At 39.3% G+C, this 23,058-nt stretch overlaps 2 protein-coding genes across 2 annotated transcripts; both read right to left on the bottom strand.

The window, feature by feature from the left end:
* Positions 1–3,614: 3,614 nt before the first annotated feature.
* LOC111601926 lies at positions 3,615–4,611 on the bottom strand. Its single transcript, XM_023318779.1, has 2 exons — positions 4,529–4,611; positions 3,615–4,475 (listed from the first exon to the last, which is right to left on the bottom strand). The coding sequence occupies exons 1-2, from the start codon at positions 4,536–4,538 to the stop codon at positions 3,757–3,759; spliced, it is 729 nt and encodes a 242-aa protein (XP_023174547.1). The 5' UTR covers positions 4,539–4,611; the 3' UTR covers positions 3,615–3,756.
* Positions 4,612–17,316: 12,705 nt separating this feature from the next.
* Positions 17,317–18,819, bottom strand: LOC111601893 (eukaryotic translation initiation factor 4E1). Its single transcript, XM_023318736.2, has 2 exons — positions 18,675–18,819; positions 17,317–18,588 (listed from the first exon to the last, which is right to left on the bottom strand). Exon 2 carries the CDS (start codon positions 18,565–18,567, stop codon positions 17,641–17,643), a length of 927 nt encoding a protein of 308 aa, XP_023174504.1. The 5' UTR covers positions 18,568–18,588; positions 18,675–18,819; the 3' UTR covers positions 17,317–17,640.
* Positions 18,820–23,058: the final 4,239 nt, after the last annotated feature.

Raw genomic sequence — 23,058 nt, forward strand, 5'->3', positions numbered from 1 at the left:
TCTAGAGCTCAGCTGGAGTTGAGCGACTTTCGGGTATAAAAGGGCGAGCAGCGGCTGTGCACGATCAGTCAAGTTCAAGACCTGGACTAGGTCAGTCGTTGTGCAGTTCAGTGAAAGTGGTGAATAAATTTAATTTAATTTGTTAAATTGTTTAAGTAAAATAAATATTGTATTTGTTTAAATAATTATATTTAAGGTTTTTCTTGTTTAATAAATATTTAAATATATTGTTAAGTTTAAATTGTTTAATTGTTAACAATGTAAAATATTTAGTATTTACTCTTATTTATTGTTACTAAACACTTATTGTTATTATAATAATGAAGTTTGTCATAATGTTCATTAGCGATAATGATTATTAAGAGTAATGATCTTTTAAGTACATAATAATATATGTACATGATTATAACTGGTAATTATCATTAACGATAATGATCATATCATTTTTAAATTAAGATTCAAATACCAATGCTGCCATGTTCTCTTTCAAATTGTTTAGTACTAAGCTTGCAAAATGTTCTCAGTGTTTGTCATAGGCAGTAAATCTGTTCTCTTAATTTTAATTTTTATAACATTATATTTTGCACATGTATATTAAATATTTAAAAAGAAGAATTTATAAGTGTGTTATATATATAAGTGTATTAAATATATAAATGTATTAAATATATAAATGTATTAAATATATAAATGTATTATATATATAAATGTATCATCTATATAAATGTATATATAGATGTATTTAATATATTAAATAGCAATAGCGTGTACAAATGTTTGCTAAATAAGATTTTGATGTATTACAAAATTAATATTTATGACAATTTTCTCTCTTTAAAAATAGAAAGATTGTCTAAAATAAATAAAAAAAAATTGTAAAAAATCAGAAAAAAAACGGAAAAAAAATATATAAAACAATAAATATATTAATATTTATGCCTATATTTACTATGTACCTATATAATATATATTTATACTTATATTTAATGTCCCAAACGAATTATTTATGTGTGGTGTTCGAGTCTCGTTTTAACCTAATGTCTTTTATTATTTACCCTTTTTTTTAAATGCTCGATACAAGCTTTGGAAAATATTAAAAAACGCAGATAGGACTGGATTCAGGATATCTCCTAGTCGGGCACCCCGACTACAGCTTTCATATTTTTTTTTTGTTTACAAAAATTTGTTGTTCTTAATTTCCATTTATTCTGTTTTTTGCTTTTTTCACTTTGGCACTGCCAAAATAAACTATCCATGAATTTATGTATGCGAGTGAGAACGCAACATGGGAATTTGTTGCCGTTGCTGAACGCAGGCCCATTTTCATTGTTCCGCCCCCGAAACCCTATGTCAGAAGTTCGGTTTGGCAGACACCAAAAAAAAAAGAGGAGCAAACAATGAAAATGCTCGCAATGAAATGCATTGAAAATTGAAAATCAATGAACTGTTATAATAACTTGCTGCAGCGTCAGAGGACTCCTTGCATATCTATCTGCAGCTTCAGCCACGTATGCGTGGATATGCAACATATGTACATATGTGCTCGCATGGATATATATATATATACTTATTGGTAGGTACGTAAAGACCCTTAAATGCATATGTGCAGAGAATGAAAAAGAGAGAGAGGGAGATTCAGTCAGCGGAATGCACAGACAGCGGCGGCTTACTCAGCTACACTGCGACAAAAACTTAAGTCGAAGAAAGGCATTAGCAAACTATATTTATTTATAGCGATATCGATTCGTCTATGTTAAAATTGCATGTATTACTAGACCTATCAATATCTATATATATTACGAATACACGGTGAAGCTGCTCCCTAACTTGTTGCAGTGCATAATTTTTTGGATGCTGCTGCGGCTTTCGGACTGCCTCGCACTGTGGCTGTGCAAATGGAAGTGGGAAACAGTTGGAATGTGCAATTGGGACAAACGGAATGGGTCATGTGTTGCACCGCCACCCACTGATAACTCGTGCGTGCAACGCTCTTCATTAAACATATGTATATGCATTGGCTTACGAGAAGTTGCCCCAACGAACGGCCCTTTCGACCCCATCCCGCTCACCCGACACCGCGCAGCTCAACTGCTCCAATCGCATTGTGAATCGGATGCAACGATTAAAAATTAAATGTTGTCGTATTAACAAACAAGCTACACCCGTTGCCAGCAGTGGCAGTGGCATCTTCGACCACAGAATATTTGCAATAAAAAAGACGTTCGACGGCCGGGTGGGGCCTGGCGGTAGCTTGACTGACTTTCTGTATTGAAGTATGCCGAGCTGAAAATCCTTTTGTGCATGTAAAATGCATGAAGGGCTGGCGCGGCGGACGCGCAACGTGTGAAATTTATGCACATATGTTGAATGCATTTAAAGCAAAGAGAAGACAGAGAGAGCTAGTCAAAATGAGAGAGAGAAAGGTAGAGTGCAACGGACACTGCAGTTGCAGTGGAGTCCATAGTGCCAGACTGCCAACATTAAGACTCTCGGCTAGGTGATCAAAATTCATGGAAAATCAAGCAAAGCGCGCATATATTTCGGCAGCAGCGGAAAAACGAAATAAAAAAATATGAAAATGAAATTGTTGGAAAATTGCAATGGCAATGGCAATGGGACTGGCACTGGCACTGGCACTGGCACTGCCAATGGCCATGGCAATGACTGTGTGCAACTGCAGAGCAAGGCAAGAGTGCCACGAAGGCAAGGCACAAGATGTAGCAGGACGTTCAGGCGAGTTAAATGAGTTGGAAATGCATTTGGCTTGCATGACACTTGGCATGGGCAAAGCTAATGGCCAAGAGCATAGCTGCTGCTGCTCATATTGATGCTACTGCTGCTGTTGTTGCTGCTGGCAGTCATTAAGGCCAAAAAATATGCTAGCCCCGTCCTTGTGTTTGAGGCCGCTGATGAATTGCTGCCACTCACCCGAGCTCCTCAAGTTTTTCCAATCAATTAACAATCAGAAATCTTTCCTTCTTTATTTTTAAATTGTTCAATTGCCATGACCCAAAGGGCCGCCAATGGGATCCTCCACTTGCATCATTAAGACCCAAAAAAAAATATTGTATAAATTCAAGTTTTTTATTCTCCAGTATAAATAAATAAAGTGTAAAGTCATTTCGCTTGGCAGTCGAATAAATAAATAAACAGCGCATCACAAAAAAAGGCAGGTAAATTATACTAGCTGAAGCTCAAGCTATTGATAGAGTCCCCAACTAGAGAGAGACACGCTTGGCGCTCTATTTAGCCGGCTTGTCGATTTGTCACTTTCACTTGACAAGTATTTCATTAGCCTAATTTTTGTTGGCAATTCGCTGTTTGATTGCAGATCAAAGACTTGCTAACACCCCCTCAACACAGCAAACTAAACGCTTGGCCGACTGTCACACGAGGCGTATGCGCAATGTTGCTCTTTCAGCTTTTATAGCGTGTGCCTTTATGCTCATATAATGGCCGTAATTGACGTTAACTTTTGTTCACTCCGCTTACGACTGTAATTGTGTTATATTTTCCATGTTTAACCCAATTTCATAATATTCAGGGAAATTATTGGATATGTTTATCTATAAGTTGGACAGTTGGAGAAATATGGAAAAAACTCTCGATTCTGGGAAATTTAAGTTCAATTTAATTCTGATTAATGAATTTCTGACTACAAATTCTACTTTACGTCTGGCTTTAAATTTAGTTTTACAGTTTTAATATATTTTGCTATCGAATAAAATCTTGATCATCATTAAAAGGAAAGCGGTTTCAGATTTCAATTATGGATTTGATATCGAGTACATCCTGACCTTGATTTTGACATTTACTGCAAAAGCACATTGTGTTGCCTTGTTGCGGATGAGTAGGGGTAATTGGCTGCTCTTCGGCCAAATAGGCCTTCACTGCCGCCTGCTGGTTGCGGAACATGGCTTGGATTTGCTGTTTCAGCTGCAGCACATCGCCGGTAGGAGACGGCGGTTGGTCATCGTCGGGTTGGGGCTGCCCTGCGATCTCGGTAAGCTCAACTGCACCTACCTCTGCTGAAGGTTGCGGGCTGCTCAAATAGCGTTGTGATTCGTGTTCACCGGCTGGACGGCGTGTCTGGCGACTGGCCTTGAACGGTGGCACCGGGTGAGACATCGGAGCAGTCTCTCGTGTGGTACTCAATTCGGCAAAGCATTTGGCCATCCTTAACAACTCGTTGCTGTCGCCGGCAATGAGTGCCCCGGTATCAAAGTACCAGGGTATATTGGCCTTGCCAAATGCCGACTCCAGCAGCATATAGTTGTGCATCGAATCATTGACGTTCGCTGGACGATTTATGATCAAAACGCTGGCCAAAGTGCCCGGGCGCAGTTTCCCCATCAGACGACACCAGACCACACCATCGCTGAGATCCTTTAGCTTGTGGCAGCGGGGACTGTACACCAGTCCCTTGACCCACTGCATCAGCTGTTTCGCCTCGCTGTTCTCGTGGCCATATGATACTGCAATAAAGTCAATCGTCAATAACAAATATCGAGTGCTGCACAAGACTCACTGCTCCGCATGACGAGGTAGTTTCTTCATACAAATAAATTTGTGTTATTCAATTGCTATATTACAGACGTTTTAATGTGGCTTGCTTTGTTCGAAGTGAAGAACTAGACGTAATCTTCATTAACAGCAGCTCTGCCTCAAATCTCGCTCTCCCTTTCAACGGGTTCCTCTGTCTGTCAGTTAACACATTTACGTGGCCAGTGACCAATTGGCCAATAGGCCCAGTACTGGATCGCACTTAACTTGATTACAATGGGTCAATTTGTCTTTTCACAGCCAGCTAGCTGCCAGTTAAAATCAAATGAATAGCACATTGTACACGTTTTGATTGGAGTGAATGTGCTTCGAATCCGAACAGCACCCAGTGCTCAGCACTTTGCAACAATTCATTAAATTTATGTGTGAAACATTTGTTTTAATCATTAGAAATTTTATAGCTTATAGAAGTAGACTTTAGTGTTAAATTAATTTTTGCTCTCAAGCTTTTCAATGAATACTCACAGTAGTGATTCATAACTATTTTAGTTTATTAAAATTTGTGATTCATTAAGTTTCATTCATATAAAGTTCATTCATATAAATATATACTCATATAATATTCATTCATCTCATTTGAAAGTAAGCTTAAAATATATTCAAATTCTTTTACCATAATTTCTTATTCATTAAGTTTATTCATATAATTATTCATACAAAATTCAGTTATTCAGCTCATTTCAAAGTATGTTTTATATGTATTCAAACTTCTTTTACTATAATTTCTTATTCATTAAATTTATTCATTCACTTATATATTAATTCATATGATATTCATCATTTATTCAGCTTATTTCAATGTAATTTTTAAAAATATGTAAATTTCTTTTACTACAATTTCTTATTCACTAAATCTCTTCATTCATTCATATATTTATTCATTTGATATTCATTCATTTAGCTCATTTTAAAGTAAATTTATCTATTAAAATGCACTGCAAAATAATTTGACATACACGCCCATACCACATCTACACGCCCACAGTTACACACTCCCGCTCCCGCTCCCACACCCACACACACACACACATCCGTCTATTTACTAGTTTAGTTTATGTATATGTACTGACTCTGAGGAATCTCTTGTATATTCTTTGTGCTTCCTGTGGCTTACTGCGCTGACTGTGTTTGTGGTCAAGGCGACCCCATTCCAACTCCCGTTGCCATGACCATTGCCAGTGCCAGTCCCAGTTCCAGACCCGGTCCCACTGGTGTTACCATGTCCAATCCCCCAGTACACATTGCCATTTGCTGGCAGCATGCAAATGAACGTTGGCCGGATACGGCACGTGCTCTCATCGGCTTCTCTCCTTTGGGGCGGTTGCCGTCACCTTTATGCGGCCATTCCGTTTCGCCAGTGGCCGAGGCAGAGCGGCAGCATCAGTTAGCCAGGTCTTGCTCGCAGTTGGACATGGCGCAGTGTTTCGTTAGAGACGACGCCATCCTGTTGCAGGATGTGGTACGGTTACCTGCGCTTCCCAGCGCACACAAATAAAATGCAAACAATGCTTGTTTCATTTGCGTAATAAAATATTTATACAGGTATTTAGTTAGGCGGACTCCAACAAAAAAAAAGGAACAACCGCGCCGAGCAAACGAAAATTAAGCAAAATGCCACGAAAAGAAATGGCGAAAATAAAAAAGCCACCAAAAAAAATGAAAAAAAAAAACATGAAATAAACGAACCCAAGGAAATAGACAGCTGCCCGCGGATGTGGCAGCAGCAGAAGCAAAATGTTAGCCAAATGAACAACTTTAATAAAAAGCTGGCAATCGCTTTGATGCTGCTGCTGTGTGACCCATTGTTTTGGGCGAAAACAAAAAACGTCTAGACGTCATTTCTCAGTCGAGAGTCGCTCGAGCGTCCTGCCCCACTCCACCTGCCATAGACTGCGCCTCGTCCTGTCGCTGCTCGCGATATGTTAGATAAATCAGCACGCGCTGCGATTTGCGCAGACCTCACAGGCCGCTGCAGTCGTAGTTATCCTGGAGAATTATGGCCATGACGTGGATATTGCTTTCATTTATCATTGCTCCAACATTAACCAGCCAAGCGCCCCCCGAACTGACCGCACAAACTGAATGGAACTACGTGTCACGCTGCTCAACTCTGCTTTGCTCATCTCAATAAACATATTGTCTTTATCTTCATGATTTTTCAATTTGATTAAAGCTCTTTTCGTTTCTCAACTTTTTTCGTTTCCGTCTTGGACACTTCCTCTAGGGACCATAGCCCAACGATCTGAGTTCTTCATCATTATTGAGTCGAGTTAGAAGCATTGTGTTTTTGTATCCAGCTCAGTTTAATTTTCATTCAAGATTTGAACAGTTTCAGCCACTGTTTCGTTAAGTGAATACTAAAGTATTTCGTATGCCTCGACTGTGCTAAGTGTTGCTGGCGTTTTGCTTCTGGCTGCAAATGGTTTTCCAAATTCCAGGTGAGCCGAAGTGGTTATCTTGGCCGGGCTGTGCACGTTGGCTCTTTGAATAGGACGGCGGGCGGCTTTGACTGCAACGTGCTTTATCGCAGAGACGCTAATTAATCTGTGACGCCTTCAACTCCATTGTTGCGACTGCTGCATCTTCGTGCAGGTCGAACTGGTGGCATGGCCCCGTCAGTAACCCCGACGCACCTTCCCTCTGCTGCCTTTGCGATGCTGTAAACATTTTTAACACGTTTTTGCGAAACGGAAATTCTTCTAATATTTTTACATAATTTTTTGTACGACTACGGTTAAAGGCGGAGGCAGCGACGACAACGACAACGACGACCGCAATGACAATTAACAAAATAAACAAAATGTAGCAAAAAATTTGAGTCACTGAGTGAGTTGTAGGCTGTGGGGTATATGCCACTTAAATGAGTTAAGGGACTGCGATGGGCCACACGGGCGTGAGGGGTGATGGGTGATGGGCGAAGTGTTCGGCACTCGCATCGCAGGAGTTGACATTTGCTGGACGACGGGTCGGGGCCTCAGCCCGACTTGCCGTGGCACACAAACAGCGCATTTTAATGTGCGGTCAACAGTCAGCCAACGTCTAAATTTGAAATGTCAGCGTTGTCAACGGCAATTTAGTCGCAACGCGGTGACAACTCCAACAACACATAACAGCAATAACAACAACAACGACGACAACAGCAATCAGAATGAGTAGTTCATTTTTTTGGGGCGTCGTTGTTTGAATACACTTCTATAATTAAAATGGGTATGCAAATATGTGGACTAAGTCAATGTGAGTTTATGTTCTGAAACATATCATTTTGTAATATAGGATTTAACAAACGATAATCTATCGGACATGTGCCATAAGCATGCGAGCTAGAAACATGTAAGTGCTTATGCATTGGCTTTTTTTTTTAGTGTTTTACAAGTTGAAAGTATAATAAAGTAAAATAATATATTTTAAATATCAACAAATTATACTTTGTTGAATAGAAAATTTTATGACATTAATGTTTAATTATACTTTTGATCGTGTAATTACCATGGCTAGTATATAGAATGCTGTTTTGACAAATGCTTCTGGACTATTCTCAATACAAATTCAATTCTTCATAAAACGAACGATAAAATTTTGATAAGAATTTTAATAATTTTTAAACATTGCAATTATAATAAGATGTCAAGCCAAACTCAATAAAATAAAACTATCAGCTATCAGCTGTTAAATCGGCTATCAATTAGGAATGAATTGCCAGCTCAAAGGTGTATAGCTCTGAAATAAACACCCTTTACATAGTATATAACATATATATAATACACATAATATTTACATACTATATACATACATTTAAATACACTAATCACTTGTTATTATGATTCTATATTATGACATTAATCTGCTTGTCAATCCTGATTAACTGACATTAACTGACTAGGGACAATGGGAAGAGCCCTACATATAAATAAGCAAAAACATATATTTTTAACTGATTTGCTCTAATAATATTATACAATTTATGCTAATCACTACAGAGATACTTCAGATTTTCGACACTTGAAGCAGTCGTGGATCAAGACGTTTTGAACTGATCTGTAAAGAACTTCCACAGTCAACTCAATTTCTAACTCTTAAACTATTTTTTACATATTTTAATTTAGCAGCTCGCAGCTGTAGCTACAATAGCGTCACTTGCCACGCCCACAGTGGGCGTTTACATATGTAAGTCAGCTAAAAAAGTTTCAAGTTTCGTTTGCAAAGATTTGGACAGCAAAGGGACATTCCTCAAAACCAATATACACTTTTATATTTGCTGAAAGCATAAGTATAAGTGGCACAGCCTGTTGCAACAAACTTTATGTGTTGCTTGTGTTGCAGTTGGAGTGAAGCAGTTGAGATGGCCAAACGTGTAGAGCATTCGAAAAGCTGCAACACATTGCACAATGTTGTTGATGCTCGCAGTTGCTTGTTGCTTTTTTGTTTGCTGTTAGCTGCTTGCTGTTTGCTGCTTGTTGGCTTTGTTTTTTGCGTTGACAACATTTACACTTGTACACAAATAATGCATAATACATAATAATAATTACGAAAAGCTTTCAAATGCTTTGTTTAAATGTTTTGGTCGTCGGATTTGGGCACAAGCTGAGGCCTTGACGCAAGCACGAAAATGTGGCATACGGCATGCGGAATGCGGCATGCGCGGCATGCGTCATACAACATGATGCATGTGACATAAAGCATGGGCATGAGTTTGCTTAATTCACAGTGTCTACAGCATCGCCCATTGGACCCGAGGGCCCGGCGAAGGGTCGACCCGGTAGTTGTGTTGTGCAATCTCCTGACTAAGCACTATCTTATTGTTATTATCTAATATCGTTTTCTTTGTGTTTGGCCAGAGACCTTGGCCAAATAATGGCCATCAAAAGTTTGTTTAGCTTTATTGAAGATTCTATAAGCACTTAAGATAAAAGCAAACCTTATGTGTACGACCTTATGAAGATGCGCCACATAGCACTGAACTCTGCACCTGAATGATGATTTTATTTAATTTATACACAGGTATGCACACCTTTGAGCTGCTTAAAAACTATTTTTTAGTGTTAGCTGGAAATGATCAGATGAATGATTGAGGAGAATGCAGCTGAGCAAGGTTTCTTCTACTGAATATAGATTGCTATCAGGATGATTCTCTGGCAAGAAGTTCCCACAAATTAACCAACAAAAGCTGAGATTACTTGGACTCAGTGACATTTTCAATGGATTTCCAGTTAGACTTTGTAAACAATGAATAAAACCAAATTATCATAAAATGTAAAAAAAAAATAAATAAATATATAGAGCTAAAAAACGCTTAATTTACTATTCATAGATTTAAAAAAAAAACAGCTCATTCAAATATGTTTTTATAATGCTTATATATTATATATTTATGTGTGTCAAAGGTTTGTTTACATATTTCACCATAGAAGACTTTTTTTGTTCTACTTTTGTTTCTTTTTCACAGAATTTGATCTGGGCTGGGGCTTAACAATAAAAAAGTAAATAAATTGGACAATAGAACGGTTCATATAACCAATTAAAGCCTTTGGAATCATGCATATCAGTTGTCAAAAGTATTTACACACATTTTATTTGCATCTAAAGCATTTATACAATGCGAATTTCCATTTACTTTTCGCTCGTTCGGTTTTTTCGCTGTTATAATATATAAAATATAATAAATTGAAAAATATTAAAATACACGAAATTAATGAGAAAAATGGCGAGTCAATTGTTAGCTGAAATCAGATTTGAAACGAAATATTTTCAAGTTAGAAAGTTTGTACAAGAGATTAGCCAGAACTGATCAAGCTAGTGCTAAGATATGTTGGAAGACTTGAAGAAAACTTAAAGCTGATTGCTCTGATTAAAGAGAGCTGCATACAAGCTAGCTTGAAGCTCAATTCTCAATATGTGTCCGCTCTCAGATGTTCTCACTTTTAATAGAACAATTCAATGTGAAGAATACATTTGTGCTTCTATATATATATATATATATATATATATATATATATATATATATATATATCTCAAACACACATTTTGGTCCTTTGTGCTTAAAGTCAACAGAGTGTTTAAGCTGCATTCGAATGTATTCATTCGTTGTATGAGCAGCTCCATTGCTATTCAAGATGTCGCACACAGAACAGGCGCCAGCACAAGGCTAAGTATCAAAGTGACACACACGCTTGCACACACGCACACACACACACACACACACACATGCACACAAGCTCTAAGGATGAGATGCCAAAACGAAAGCAACTAAAGTTGCCAACGCGAATTAGTGACACATTTTCGAATTCGATATAAATGTTTTTATGGGTTACTCTGAGTCCACAGTGCGCACTGCTCACAAGGCTGCTGAGCGGGGCTGAGCGGAGCTGGCAGGGGCGTGGCTGTGTGCGACAGGGCGTTGCGTTGTCTTGTTCGTCGTCAGCCTGGTTGCTACATTGATAGTAATTGCATGCAGCATGCACAATTGCAGCCGCTTGCAGCTTACTAAAAACGAGACGCGTAATAAATCCATAATCCAAGGCGACAATTTGAATCATGGCGCTGTAAATGCATGGCGGGTGGGCGAGTGGGCGTATGGCAACCTCTGCTGCAGTCCGTGTCGTGTGCAGGTCGAGAGGTCTTCGTGGGTCGTGGCCAAACGTTTGACGGGCAACGGCATTGTCGCAGCTGCAACAGCTCCACGGAGCAGCCTCTAGCCGCGCAGATCGCAGTTTACAGTTCTCAGTTGCCAGTTGCTAGTTGCTAGTTGCTAGTGCCAGTGCCAGTGCCAGTTCGTATCCAAAAGACAAGACAGTCGCAGCTGCAGTCCCAGTTGTAGACGCTGCTGTTGCCCTTTCTTTTTGTTTTATTGCATTTCACTTTACTGGCTTTTAGTTTTCATTTCGATACCCCGCAGCCTTGAGGAACGGGTATATTGTTCGTACTACAAGAAGCTTGTGCATAAATGCCAATTTAATAGTGCAGTCATTACGAAAAAGCTATGGAAGTTGAGAAGTTTTGAGACGCAAAAACTTGGAATTGATTCAGCGAAGTCTTGGAATATCCTCTAGTCGGTCAGCTCAAACTGGAGTACTCACACTTGTTATTGTTGGTTTCGCTGCCTTGACGCCAAATTCATTTGCCCCCGAATCGACTCCTCCTTAGCCTCGCCAGTTGCTGCTGTCAGGCATGTGAAAATTGCATTTTATGCTGCTGCTCTGCTAGTTACGCATCCCAATCCCAAACCCATTCGCTGTCTGTTGCTGCTGCTGCGTTTGCTGTTGCTGCTAAGCAGACAGGTCCTTGTGTTGTATGTTTGCCTTTGCCTTGGCAGTTAAAATAATCATAATAAAAACAAAATCCAGCGCACGAATGCGGCACAGACGAGACGAAGACGTAGAATAGCATTGAGCCTTAGATGGGGAACGAGCGTGGCCAGAACAAGGGAAAGCGCATTAAAGAAACAGCAGCTAAGGCGGCAGCAGCAGCAGCAGTAATAGAAGCAACAACAATGAATGTCAACATTTGCCAGTGCACTTTGGCAAGAAAACGGAAGCTGGGAATCAGGACATGGGCTTTGACTTGGACATGAACAGGAACGACGTGAATGCCTCACGTCGGCTTAGTTATCTTGATCAGGGCAATGCAATCCATTTAATTTGCCCTTAATGAAGTTTGGGGTTTTTTTTGGGGTCCATCCAATCTGAAAGCTGACGCCGTTCGATTTATACGCCAGACCTCTTAAATTGGCAGCGGATTTTCATGTTGCGGTTGGTTGGCAGCCAAACTGGCTAGACCCGCTGCCAGGATCCGATGTTAATTTGCAAATGGTTTGGTCTGCGGCCTGATAAAATTCATATCGCATCAACGGCTGCGCTTAAGCCAGGTCACTCAATGGCGCTGCACTGACAGCGATTATTATTACCGATATCAGTAAACAATGCACTATGCAGTTCAGTTTGCTTGGCTAAACTAATCTTAGAGTCAAGCTTCGCACCAATTATTGACTATTTGAGTACCAATACGAACGTATTTGATGCCACAACTCTAGCAATATTTAAAGCCATTTAAATTACTTTCCAAGTGAAATTGAATATCAGTTATTTTCTTTTTCTACCTTCGCCTTAAAAATAAAAAGTTGATGCAGGCTCTCTCTCTTCCTCCCTCTCTGCCTCTCTCCCTCTTCCTTTTTACTTAAATATATATAATAAATTTAATGTATGTGTATTGAATTTACGATAGTCAAAGCACAGTCCATGTCATCTGACTGCAGAGTATTTATTTTCAGTCTAATCTTCTTATATGTATATACATATATATATATCATAAAAATAGTTGTGCAAAACTTTGATTTGTTATATGAATTTTTAGCATTTCCCTTTTGTACTGAATCAATTCAAATTTGAATTACAGTCCACGCCAGTTCTAAACAACAATATACTTTTAACTAGCTGATATATGAAAAAGTTTTAAAGCCAAATGAGACGAGCAACACGTTGGCCTTGTCAAGATGTGTCAAATGGCCAAATTGCAGCTTGAACTCGGCCCAGGGCAGGTGATGGGGTCAATGGTCAGTCAAATGCTAAACAGCTTTCGGAACGTTGCTCACCATTCGTCCCAGAAGGTAATCACACCAATGCCTGACTGCCAGCCATGTCATTACGTATTTAGGAGCCATGCCAAGGCAAGGCAGGACTACGTCAATGTAGTCTCGAACAACGGCCCAATACAACCAATTTTCATACATTAACTTGCTGTGTGCTTGAGCCACATAATTAGGCAGTGTCCTAGAGACGGAGACGGACCCACAAAGTCAGCGCTGGGCCTCAAGCGGAAGCTATTTCAATAATGTATCGCCTGTTTGACGTATGCCAAATGCTCTGCTCGGTCTCAATCTGTCGCTCTAATAGCTTGTCTCAACTTCCATATAGCATTCGTTCTCCAACAATTGATTAATGTTGCTTTGGGACTGGCAGTAGTGCTTGCCAATTGCGCACTGTGCTTGGCTGACTAGCTGAGCGTCGATGGCAATAGAACTGTAATTGCAGGAGAAAGCTTCCAGTAAACATAAGAGAAGAGAATGAGACTTTTAAGCATAGAGTAGATTGAAGATTCGGAATGACTTGTTAACCGATCTACTGCGGGAGAGCATTGCGCTTGCTGAAATTATAAGCTATAAATATTATATAAGAATTTTAAATAATACGAAGCTCGGTTCTTCATACCTGATTGTAGCTTCAAGTAGTCATTCATCTACTCCTCTTCGAGTCGCTCTAAGTATTCCCTTCCAAGTTGTAGATAGCTCTAGCTCCGGTATCCTCAGTTCAGCATAAAGTGTTGTATCTCAATCAGTAGACGCTTAATGTTAATTCGCGTCGTTATAAGTTTCTATGACAAAGGAGCCGAAAGCGCATGGCTCATGAATGAAAAAAATATAACAAAATTTAATACACATAAAACCCTATGCATATATACCTCAACTAAAACGTTCTATAGAGTAGATCTAATCTTCAAAAATATTAAAAAAATAACACTTATTTATAAGATACTATATTCACTTAACCTTCAACTGACCAACCTGCCAGCAGCTGACAGATAAACCTTTCTTGTCTCTATAATTTGATAAATGGCAAGAAATATTTGAACGATATAGACGAGTGTCTAAATATAAGCCTGTTAGAGTCGGAAAACTTTCTTTAAAACTCAATGCTGCAGCTTTAAGTTGGCACACGCGTATCTCTATCACACGCTTTCGCAAATGGAAAAGCACTTTCATGCTGTGAGTACTTGTGTGTGCGTGGGTGTGCGTGTGTTAACCAAAATCAAGCCGACTATTTTGCATACGCAAATAAAAATAAATAAATTGAAATACGTTGGGCATCAGCGCCCACTGGCAGCAGCCCCCACCCCCTCTACTCCGCTCTGCCTCTCGCTTTGCCAGGACATAACACGCATGTAAATCGACGTTTTACAACACAAATGCTACCTGTGGGGCTGCCAGCCACCTGACCCGTTAGCTGGCTGTCTGGGGTGTAGTTGCACGGGTAAATTTTCTGTGCCGTGGATCTGCCATTGCCAATTGCTCAAATTGTGGGGGGTGTGCGGGTAGCTGGGGCCGGTCGTCGGTTTGCTTTTCTTCTTTCTTTCTCCCTATTTTTTTTACACCTTTTTGTCTGCGCTATTTTGCATATTTGTCGATTTTCCACACGCTAAAATCGGCAACGTTTGTGCTTCACTTGACGTCGCAGCTTCTAATATATATATATATATATATATATTATATGTAAAAATATATATCCTTATATGTGTATTCAGTTATATTTAGATTTATTTGCTTTCATTGAATTATGTTGCTGATCGTGTAAAGCTTTCGCTTTCCAATGGGAATTCTTAACACTTCAAACCAATCCAAATCATTGCTTATATAAGAATTAACTCTTCACATTCGCTACTTCAGGGTGACATTCAAAGAGGCTTCAAGAGTTACAAGTGCTTGTAATTTTCAGCTGACGCCGCCTCGTTTCCTATTTGTATTTGGCCAAAGCTAGCTGAAGTGCTAACTCTATTATAAAATATTCCGAATGAGTAGACCTGTAAGCATACGTGCATGAAATATTGAAATCGTATGCTGCTAGCCACGTTAGATGTTTCGATCTAACACATTTGCAGCAAGACGATTTGGCATTTGGATTAAAGCGTTTTTAATCAATTTTGTGGCAGGTTTTTCGTTTTTTTGGACAAGGACGCAATTACAACTAATTTACTGCCACCCCCTGTGTATGCAATAAAACGAAATTAAATGCCATAAATCAGCGCCAAATATGCTGCTCGCTGGCCCCAAACATAGAAGCTTTCATATATTTATGGCACAGATACAGCAATACACAAGGCGTTGCGCGTTACGCGTTGACCTTTGACCGAGACGGCTATTGAGGGGACCGTACTGCTTGCCTATAATGCCCAATAATACAAACATAATATATATACTGATATATAAATCTACACATCGAAGGACTTTTAGACTTTTTAGCTGTCGTGAAAGGATGTTTTTAGGATCAAAATTAATTTTAATCAGTATTATCGTGTCGATAAATATCTAAGCTAATTAAGGCCTTTCAATATATATATATATATTGCTTTTATCAGCGTCGACAATTTGAACGAGCTTCGCTGGAAAGTCAATCCTGTTGGCTAGTGTTATACATTCCGTTATTGCCCGAAATTCGATATCGCTTGCATTGCATAAAGCTGGTGATTAAAGTCAAAGGTGGTCGAGAGTGGGTTAATGTGCATTTGACAGTTAACAGGATTAAATACCATTAACAACAATAACTCTTGGGCAATCTTTTATGGAAATGTTGCACAATTGCTTCGTATATATAAACCACAATTCGCTGTTCAGCGAACAAAGCAAACAACACAAGCTCAAGCAAATGTGTAGAGAGCGAGAAAAAAAGGCAATCAAATAGAAGTAAAGTGGTCAACGGCTTGTGGGTGACCCGTGGCTGGCACGTCGCTGCTCCAGTGCCAATAACCGAAACCAACAGCGGAAAAGGAGACGCTGGGTAGGGGGTCGGTCGGGCAAGCGTATACGGCAGAAACCATGTGGCGGCGGCGGCTGGCTACCACCTGACCCGATCCCGCACCGTCACTGCTCAGTTCTATGCGGTAACAAAAATAGTCACAATAAAATGCCAACTGCCAATAAACGTCAATAAATCAAACAATTGAGCGGGGCCAACTTTTGCGACGCCGTGCGCCAAATAAGTCCAACTAACGACGTGGCCCCTAACAGCTCCAAGCAGTTCAAATAACCAAAAAAAAAAAGAACAGAAAACATGTAAAAATAAAATACAACTAAAGCGAGCCAAGCGGCAGGCCATGTTAGCATAGCCATATATTGGCAGATGCATTGCCTTCACCTAAGCAAAACTGTAGGGAGCTTGCCTAACTTATTGACACAACAAATAGTAGAGCACGCACGCATAATGCATACGAAACGATCTGTGTAATTTGATAAATGTAGTTAATAACAGTATAATAATAATGTACTTCAATTGCCAATGACATCGACAGCTTTAAGATCATTTTATGAAGATATGAGAATAGAGATCCCATTAAATTTAATACAAAGGAAGCCAATCTAGCCAGTGAAGTTTCAGCAGAGAGTTGAGCCAATTGTGGAACTTTCTTATTCAAATGCTTTAAAATACTAATTGTTCTCTTAAATAATAAAGACAATCAATTCTTAGGATGTTCAAAACTGGCAAGGACAATGTGATCTCTGGCGAACTGCAAGTAAGCGTGGAGTAAACTTTTAGGACTCTCTCTTATCCAATCCTTAAACGTTCACAGTCTTGGAAATATCAAGGCATTTTTATCTGTGCCTTCGGAGGAAATTAGTTCAAAGTTGGGTAGCTTAATGCAGTTACTCCTCCAACCAATACAGAAGATATTAGTCTATGCTTGTAAGGCTTCTAGTGCTAGTGTCCTAAGAAAATCAAAAGGTATCTAGCTCATACATTGTTTCCTGCCCCTCACTGTTGTGGAGCTGTTGAGATCCCGAGAGTTTGCCGAATATTAAACATCTATTTATATATATATACTATATATTTATTTATATACTATATCTAGTAAGATAGCTAAGCACATATAGAAATAAAAATGAAAATGTTTCCAGTTAATTATAATTTATTTTCAGTATTCCTTAGTTTTCTTGTAACCAATTACATATGTACTTGACATAGAAGATTTGCTGCGATCGACATGGAATTTTTATGATAATTAACAATTTGGGCTTTATTTTTGAGAATATCAACTGAAAAATTTCAAATGAACTCGGAACTACGGTTATGGACTGAGAATTTAGTCGCCGTCATTTGGGATCAGCCTTCTTGTTAGACTGACGATTTTGGGATGATGTGGATTGAACATTTCAGTTGCTGTGTTTTTTTTTTATAATCGATGGATAGTTGATGATTAGAAGGACTGACATCCAATTGGACATTATAAGTGTGCTATGTTTGTGATACATTTGTTTTGGTGCGGGTAAGGTTGTATTTTTTTGTTTTTGTGGTCGACGTATGGCACTAGGCCGCTGCGTCAACGCGTATAGATGGTTTTGACCAACGATCCCTGCTTGGCCATGGTGTCTTTGTGTAGTTGGTATTGCAGCACATATGCGCTCTCCATGCGCAGGCCATCGCGCAGCTTGCCGCCGATCTCGAGGGCAGCTGCTTCATTGCCACCATTGGCTGTCCAAATGGAGATTTTATTGTTCTTGCCGCGTATATTGACGACAGCACCGCACAGCTCGTGCGAATATTCACAGCTTTCGCCGATTAAAACAAGCATTGTGTCCAGCCAGAAGTTATCCAAATCATTTTTATTCCCTTTGTTGAGGGTAATTACCCAGCGTCCGCCCTTCACATTGGCTTCATCCTCCCACATTGGGCGTATTCCCTTCTTGAACAGACAATAGTCGCTGCCCATTTTAATCTCTGATGGCGTCTTTATATGATTTATGAGGCTCCAGAAGTTCTCGACCGTATTAAAGCTGGCCACCTCGTGCAGCATCTCCTCCCAGCTCTTACTGCGATCTGTCTCCAAATACCACAGCGTCCATTCACTGTTTAAAGGATGATGCGGCTCCGTTGGCAATTGTTCTGTTTCACTGCCAGTCACACCAAAGCTGACTGTATCCGTACCAGCTGGATCTCCGGGCGCCAATGGAGTCATGTACCCGCCGTCTGTGGTGCAACCACTCAAATCGGAGCGAGGTGTGGATAGCGGTGAACATACGCTGCTACCACCGCTGCAGCATGTTGCATTCATGACGCTCTTATAACTAGCGCTGCTGCTGCTGCCACTGCCGCTGCGGCCACTCGCTGAGCCCGGTTTATTCGCTTTTTTGGTGGGTGAGCAGCTTTGCACTGGCGTCGTGGAGAACTCTTCGTTGTTGGAGCACGACTTGAACATGGTCTTTGGATTGGCAAAGTTTTTCATCTTGTAAAAGTTAGATGGATACATGATGCACACTTTCGTTGAACTCTACGGGGAACAAAATAGCAAACAATTAACAGTTGCCCAACTATTTGTGAGGTCCCGATCGACTTATCCATCGATTTTCAACTTGCCTTTGCCTGCGAATAACTTGATCTCAATTGCCGTTTTTGTGTTCCTCTGTACTTTGCTCCAAATTCAAATTTGTTGCTTTTGATTTTAGGATTATCACAACATGCGAACGATGTTATTTCTGTTCTAGAAAGCGAACTGTGTGATTGATTTTTTGAGCGTCGCACACTACAAGCAACAAATCACAAGGGATTTTCAGCCCCGTTTGCAGAACACACAAACGAGCAATTGTCCATGGATCCATGTGATAATAGAGACTGATAGAGCATTGTCATCTGGCCTTGCTTTGATCGTAGTGACATTAGTGTCGTTGCGAACTCGACATATACTGAGCATTGGCTTGAACAACTTGAAACGGACTCATTAGCTAAGCATTTCCAAATTCAATAGATAACAATTAGAAGAATTTGTTTAGCTTATGTTTCATGCAAATTGATTTAGACTTCAGCCCAGCTTCACAAAGCCACGTCAGCTTCACAAACGTCACGTCAAATTACAAAACTCTTGACGCCCAACAATTTATTAGATTAAAAAAAACTCAACCTTTTTTCCCTCGACACCTGCTCGAATGGTGTGGCAAAAAGTAGCCTTTTTTTAGATGTATTCATTAAATTTGATTGGCATATATGGACTTTGCGAAGCTTGTAGCAGTAATTATACCCTAACAGACCAGATCCAGAAGTTGAAACACAGACGTGAGCTCATTGCATGAGCCGTGAGCTTTATTTTTTGTTCAATTTAAATTGAATAAGAAACTAAAGCTAAGTGAATCTAACACTTAAAATTGAATTTGCTAAGTGAGCCTCACTAACAAATACCCTGTAGCCAAATGGCTGTGTTGCTCTAAACCGAACTTCACATACCCTATTCCCAGCTTGCCCAGGCTGAGCTGAGCTGATTAGTTAAAGTACTTATTGTGTGCAGACTTAGACTTTCAGCCTATTGAAATATCAGACCATACATTCTCCTTTTTAAAGGATATATCTAATGGCCTTAGCTGAAAGCTGACCAAACGAAAAAACTGCACATTCCGGAATGCTGAGTTGGATAACGAGTCCTGGGCAAAGCCCAATTTCAATTCCAATCGCACGCAAAACTTGACGAGTTTCAAAATAAATATTTACACACACCCTCATGCACACACACACGCACATTTCTATACACACACACACACACGCACACTCAATACACTTGGTCGACACGCTGGAGCAACACTTCACGAATTTCTTATTAGCTGCACTTCAAAAACTGTGCAAAGTTGCGCTCCAAACTTATTATGGCACTCGGTTGGACCCAAAAAATAAGGAAAAGAAGAAGAAGAAGAAGAGAAAAAAGCTGAAGAAAAGGCAAACGGAAGGAAATGGCCGTGGGAATGGGATAAAGTAAGCCAACTTTAACTAATGGCAACATTTTTGTTTGCTCATGTCGAGTGTTATTGAGCTAAAGCAAAAGAGCAAAGTTTCATTTGGCTCCGGCTGTCATAAGTTTAAATGGGGTTATTGGGCGAACAAGCAAAATCAACACCAACAACAACAACAACAGCAACAACAACCACTAAAGCAATGGCAGCCAAAGGATAAATGAAAAATGTCAAAGTCCAAGGCATGGCAACAAATCCTAGAACATGGCTGACAAATATTTGTGCAATGACCAAATGGAAGCCAAATCCAGTGCTGCTAAATGCCAATACTGTTGCAACATTCTGTTGCATACCCAAAGATGCGACATCTGAATACTAAGCAGCGACTATAGACACACATACGTATATTTCAATTTAGCTTATTAAGTATGCATATTTTGAAACATTTTGCTTGTACCTTCTTTCTTTTTCGTATATCAGCTGTCAAATGTCAGTTAATGGGCTAGTTGCAAGCAGAAACAGTCTCTGCTTGCCTTTAGCCATGACAAATAGTTTATTTTTGTGCTTAAGCTGTGAAGCTATATCGGCTACAAATGTGCGGCGTGTCACAGCGCTTAGATTTGTATATCAAGTCATATCTGAAATCATATTTAAACATTAATGTCAATAAATTTACTATTCAATGAAGTTCGTTTCATTGATATTAAGAGTACATTTCTCTATTTTACTATGACTCAAACTTGTGTAACTCTAAAAAAACAATTCATTATAATTCAAATCATATCCAAATCCAGCTGAAATTTTGTTATGCTTATTTAATCACAGCTTTAAGCTGTTGATTCACCTTTGTTAATCAAGAGTTGAGCTTGTTGTGCCTATATCCTTAAAGAGTAATTCATGCTTTGAATGTTTTTTGACAGCTTCGACCTGCTCAGATAAATGAAATGTCGAAATGAATTGAAAATCAATCGGAAATCTTTTGCAAATATGAATAGTGTCTGATAATATTTGCTGAAAGCAGCTCACGCCCCTTTGGTATGCATACAAAATGATTTTTGAATCTTTGTGCGTATTTAATAAATACCAACAATAAACCAATATTCCGGCAGCTCATAAGTATGTGAAGGTTTTGCAGAAGTTATGAAACACAAGCTTTAAATCAAGAGAAAACACAGCATCTCTCGCTCTCACGCTGTGCACAGCTCGAGGCGTTGACTCGCAGCAGCCATGCAACAAAATAGAACACATCAAAACTACAAATAAAACACAAAACAAAAAGAAAAAAAATAGCAAAGCAAAACAAAACAAAACAACACAACACGAGCCAGCCATGTTGTTTGTTAATTAAAATTGGCGCAGCAGCTATGGCAACAGCAAAACAGCAACAACAACGACATCAACATGACCAAAAATTGAGCCAAAAAAGTGTAAACCGCATTTCAAAGTAGTTTGAAGACAGGTCAACATTTGAATATTTCATTTAATGGGGCTGGTGTTTTGGGACTTGGATTACGCTTGCGATTTGCATTTCAGTTTCGGAATGCATTAGGCGGCTCACATATTTACTAAAGCTTTAAATATATGAATATAAAGTTTTATTTACACATAATTGAATTGAATTTACATTTGTTTTGTTCTTTATTGAAATATGCATACATTTTTAGCATAAATTTAGGCTGCAATTGAATGGCCATGTGACACGAGTTCGTTTATTTTCAATTAAAATTATTAATTATCGGCACTCCCAAAAGTATGCTCCCGCTCCTGCACCTGCCAGACCCCTGACACATTTCACCATGGCATACCTTTGCTGGCACTAACTAACTAGATCTAATAGTAATTTCTATTGCAATTGAACTTATGCTTATGCTTAAAGTATTTTTATCAAAATTGTTTACGATTTTTCATTAACTTTCGCCTTTGGTGCAGTCCAAGCAAAATCACAAATATTACGTAACTGACTGAAATGAGCTAATAATTAGCTGAAATTTAATTAGAAACTGTAATCAAAGGTGAACAGTCCCACTTCAGCTTCAAGAAAGTGCAAACGCTTGTACTTCAAAAAGAACTCGGCAAACGCCAGGGAAACTTGTTTAGTATGTAAATCCATGCAGCTAGCGTTCTTTATACAAGATATGTTAAATGACCTCTATCTTAATATTGCATACTCTTACTCAGAACTCTCTAAGAGTGAAAGAAAGACGGAAATATGATAATAAGCTAACGTCAAGTAAATGTCTTTTGCATATTTGAGCCAGTTAAGATAAATATTGACTCGATTTTGTGTTTGATCTTATTTTTGGCATCGTATTTTAATTTTTTCGACTTCGTAGCGCAGTTGGGTTTAAGTAATTAATGGCTCTGCATGTCAGCAGATACAGCTTTCATCTAGGTTTAAGTATGCCGTTCAGAGAATGTTACCTTCTAATTAATATATTAGGCTTGATGACTTTGCTGTTTAAAGAGAGTTTCCTAGCGGCACTCTGCACCCAATTCAGCATTTTAAATTTAGTTTTACCTATGGTGGTCAGCTGGCTTCTATGTGCCTTCTTTGCAACTAGAATACGCGCAGTAAGCCGCAGTTCCAGTCTCACAAGAAACTAAGCTAAGAACTTTACATTTTTTCCAGCTGTGCGATGCCAGCTGTGTGTCTGGCTGGCTCAGCGCTAATTATAAGATTAGCTTCGCACGTTTATTACATGCACGGCTCACTTGTGGAGAAGTGTGCTGAGTCCTTGACAGCGAACTGCCCGCATGCCACTTATCTAGAGATTGACTGATTTTTTATTTGGCAAGTGGCCACACGGTTCGAGAGCGACTTTGTCAAATGGCTGTGGGTGTGGCAATGGCAACGCCAATGCCAATGCCAACACCAACGCCAACGCCTCGTCCATTCGAAAAGCGATTTATGTGCTGCCAATAAATTTACTCAACACTTTGGCCCCCAACTAATACAATATTTACATCAAATCGTTGTAATACATGAGGCTCGTAGTGTGGCGGCGGGGGCTGAAATGTCTAAAATA

This window comes from Drosophila hydei, unplaced genomic scaffold, assembly GCF_003285905.1.
Source record: "Drosophila hydei strain 15085-1641.00,03,60 unplaced genomic scaffold, DhydRS2 tig00000211-arrow-pilon, whole genome shotgun sequence".
NCBI lineage: Eukaryota > Metazoa > Arthropoda > Insecta > Diptera > Drosophilidae > Drosophila > Drosophila hydei.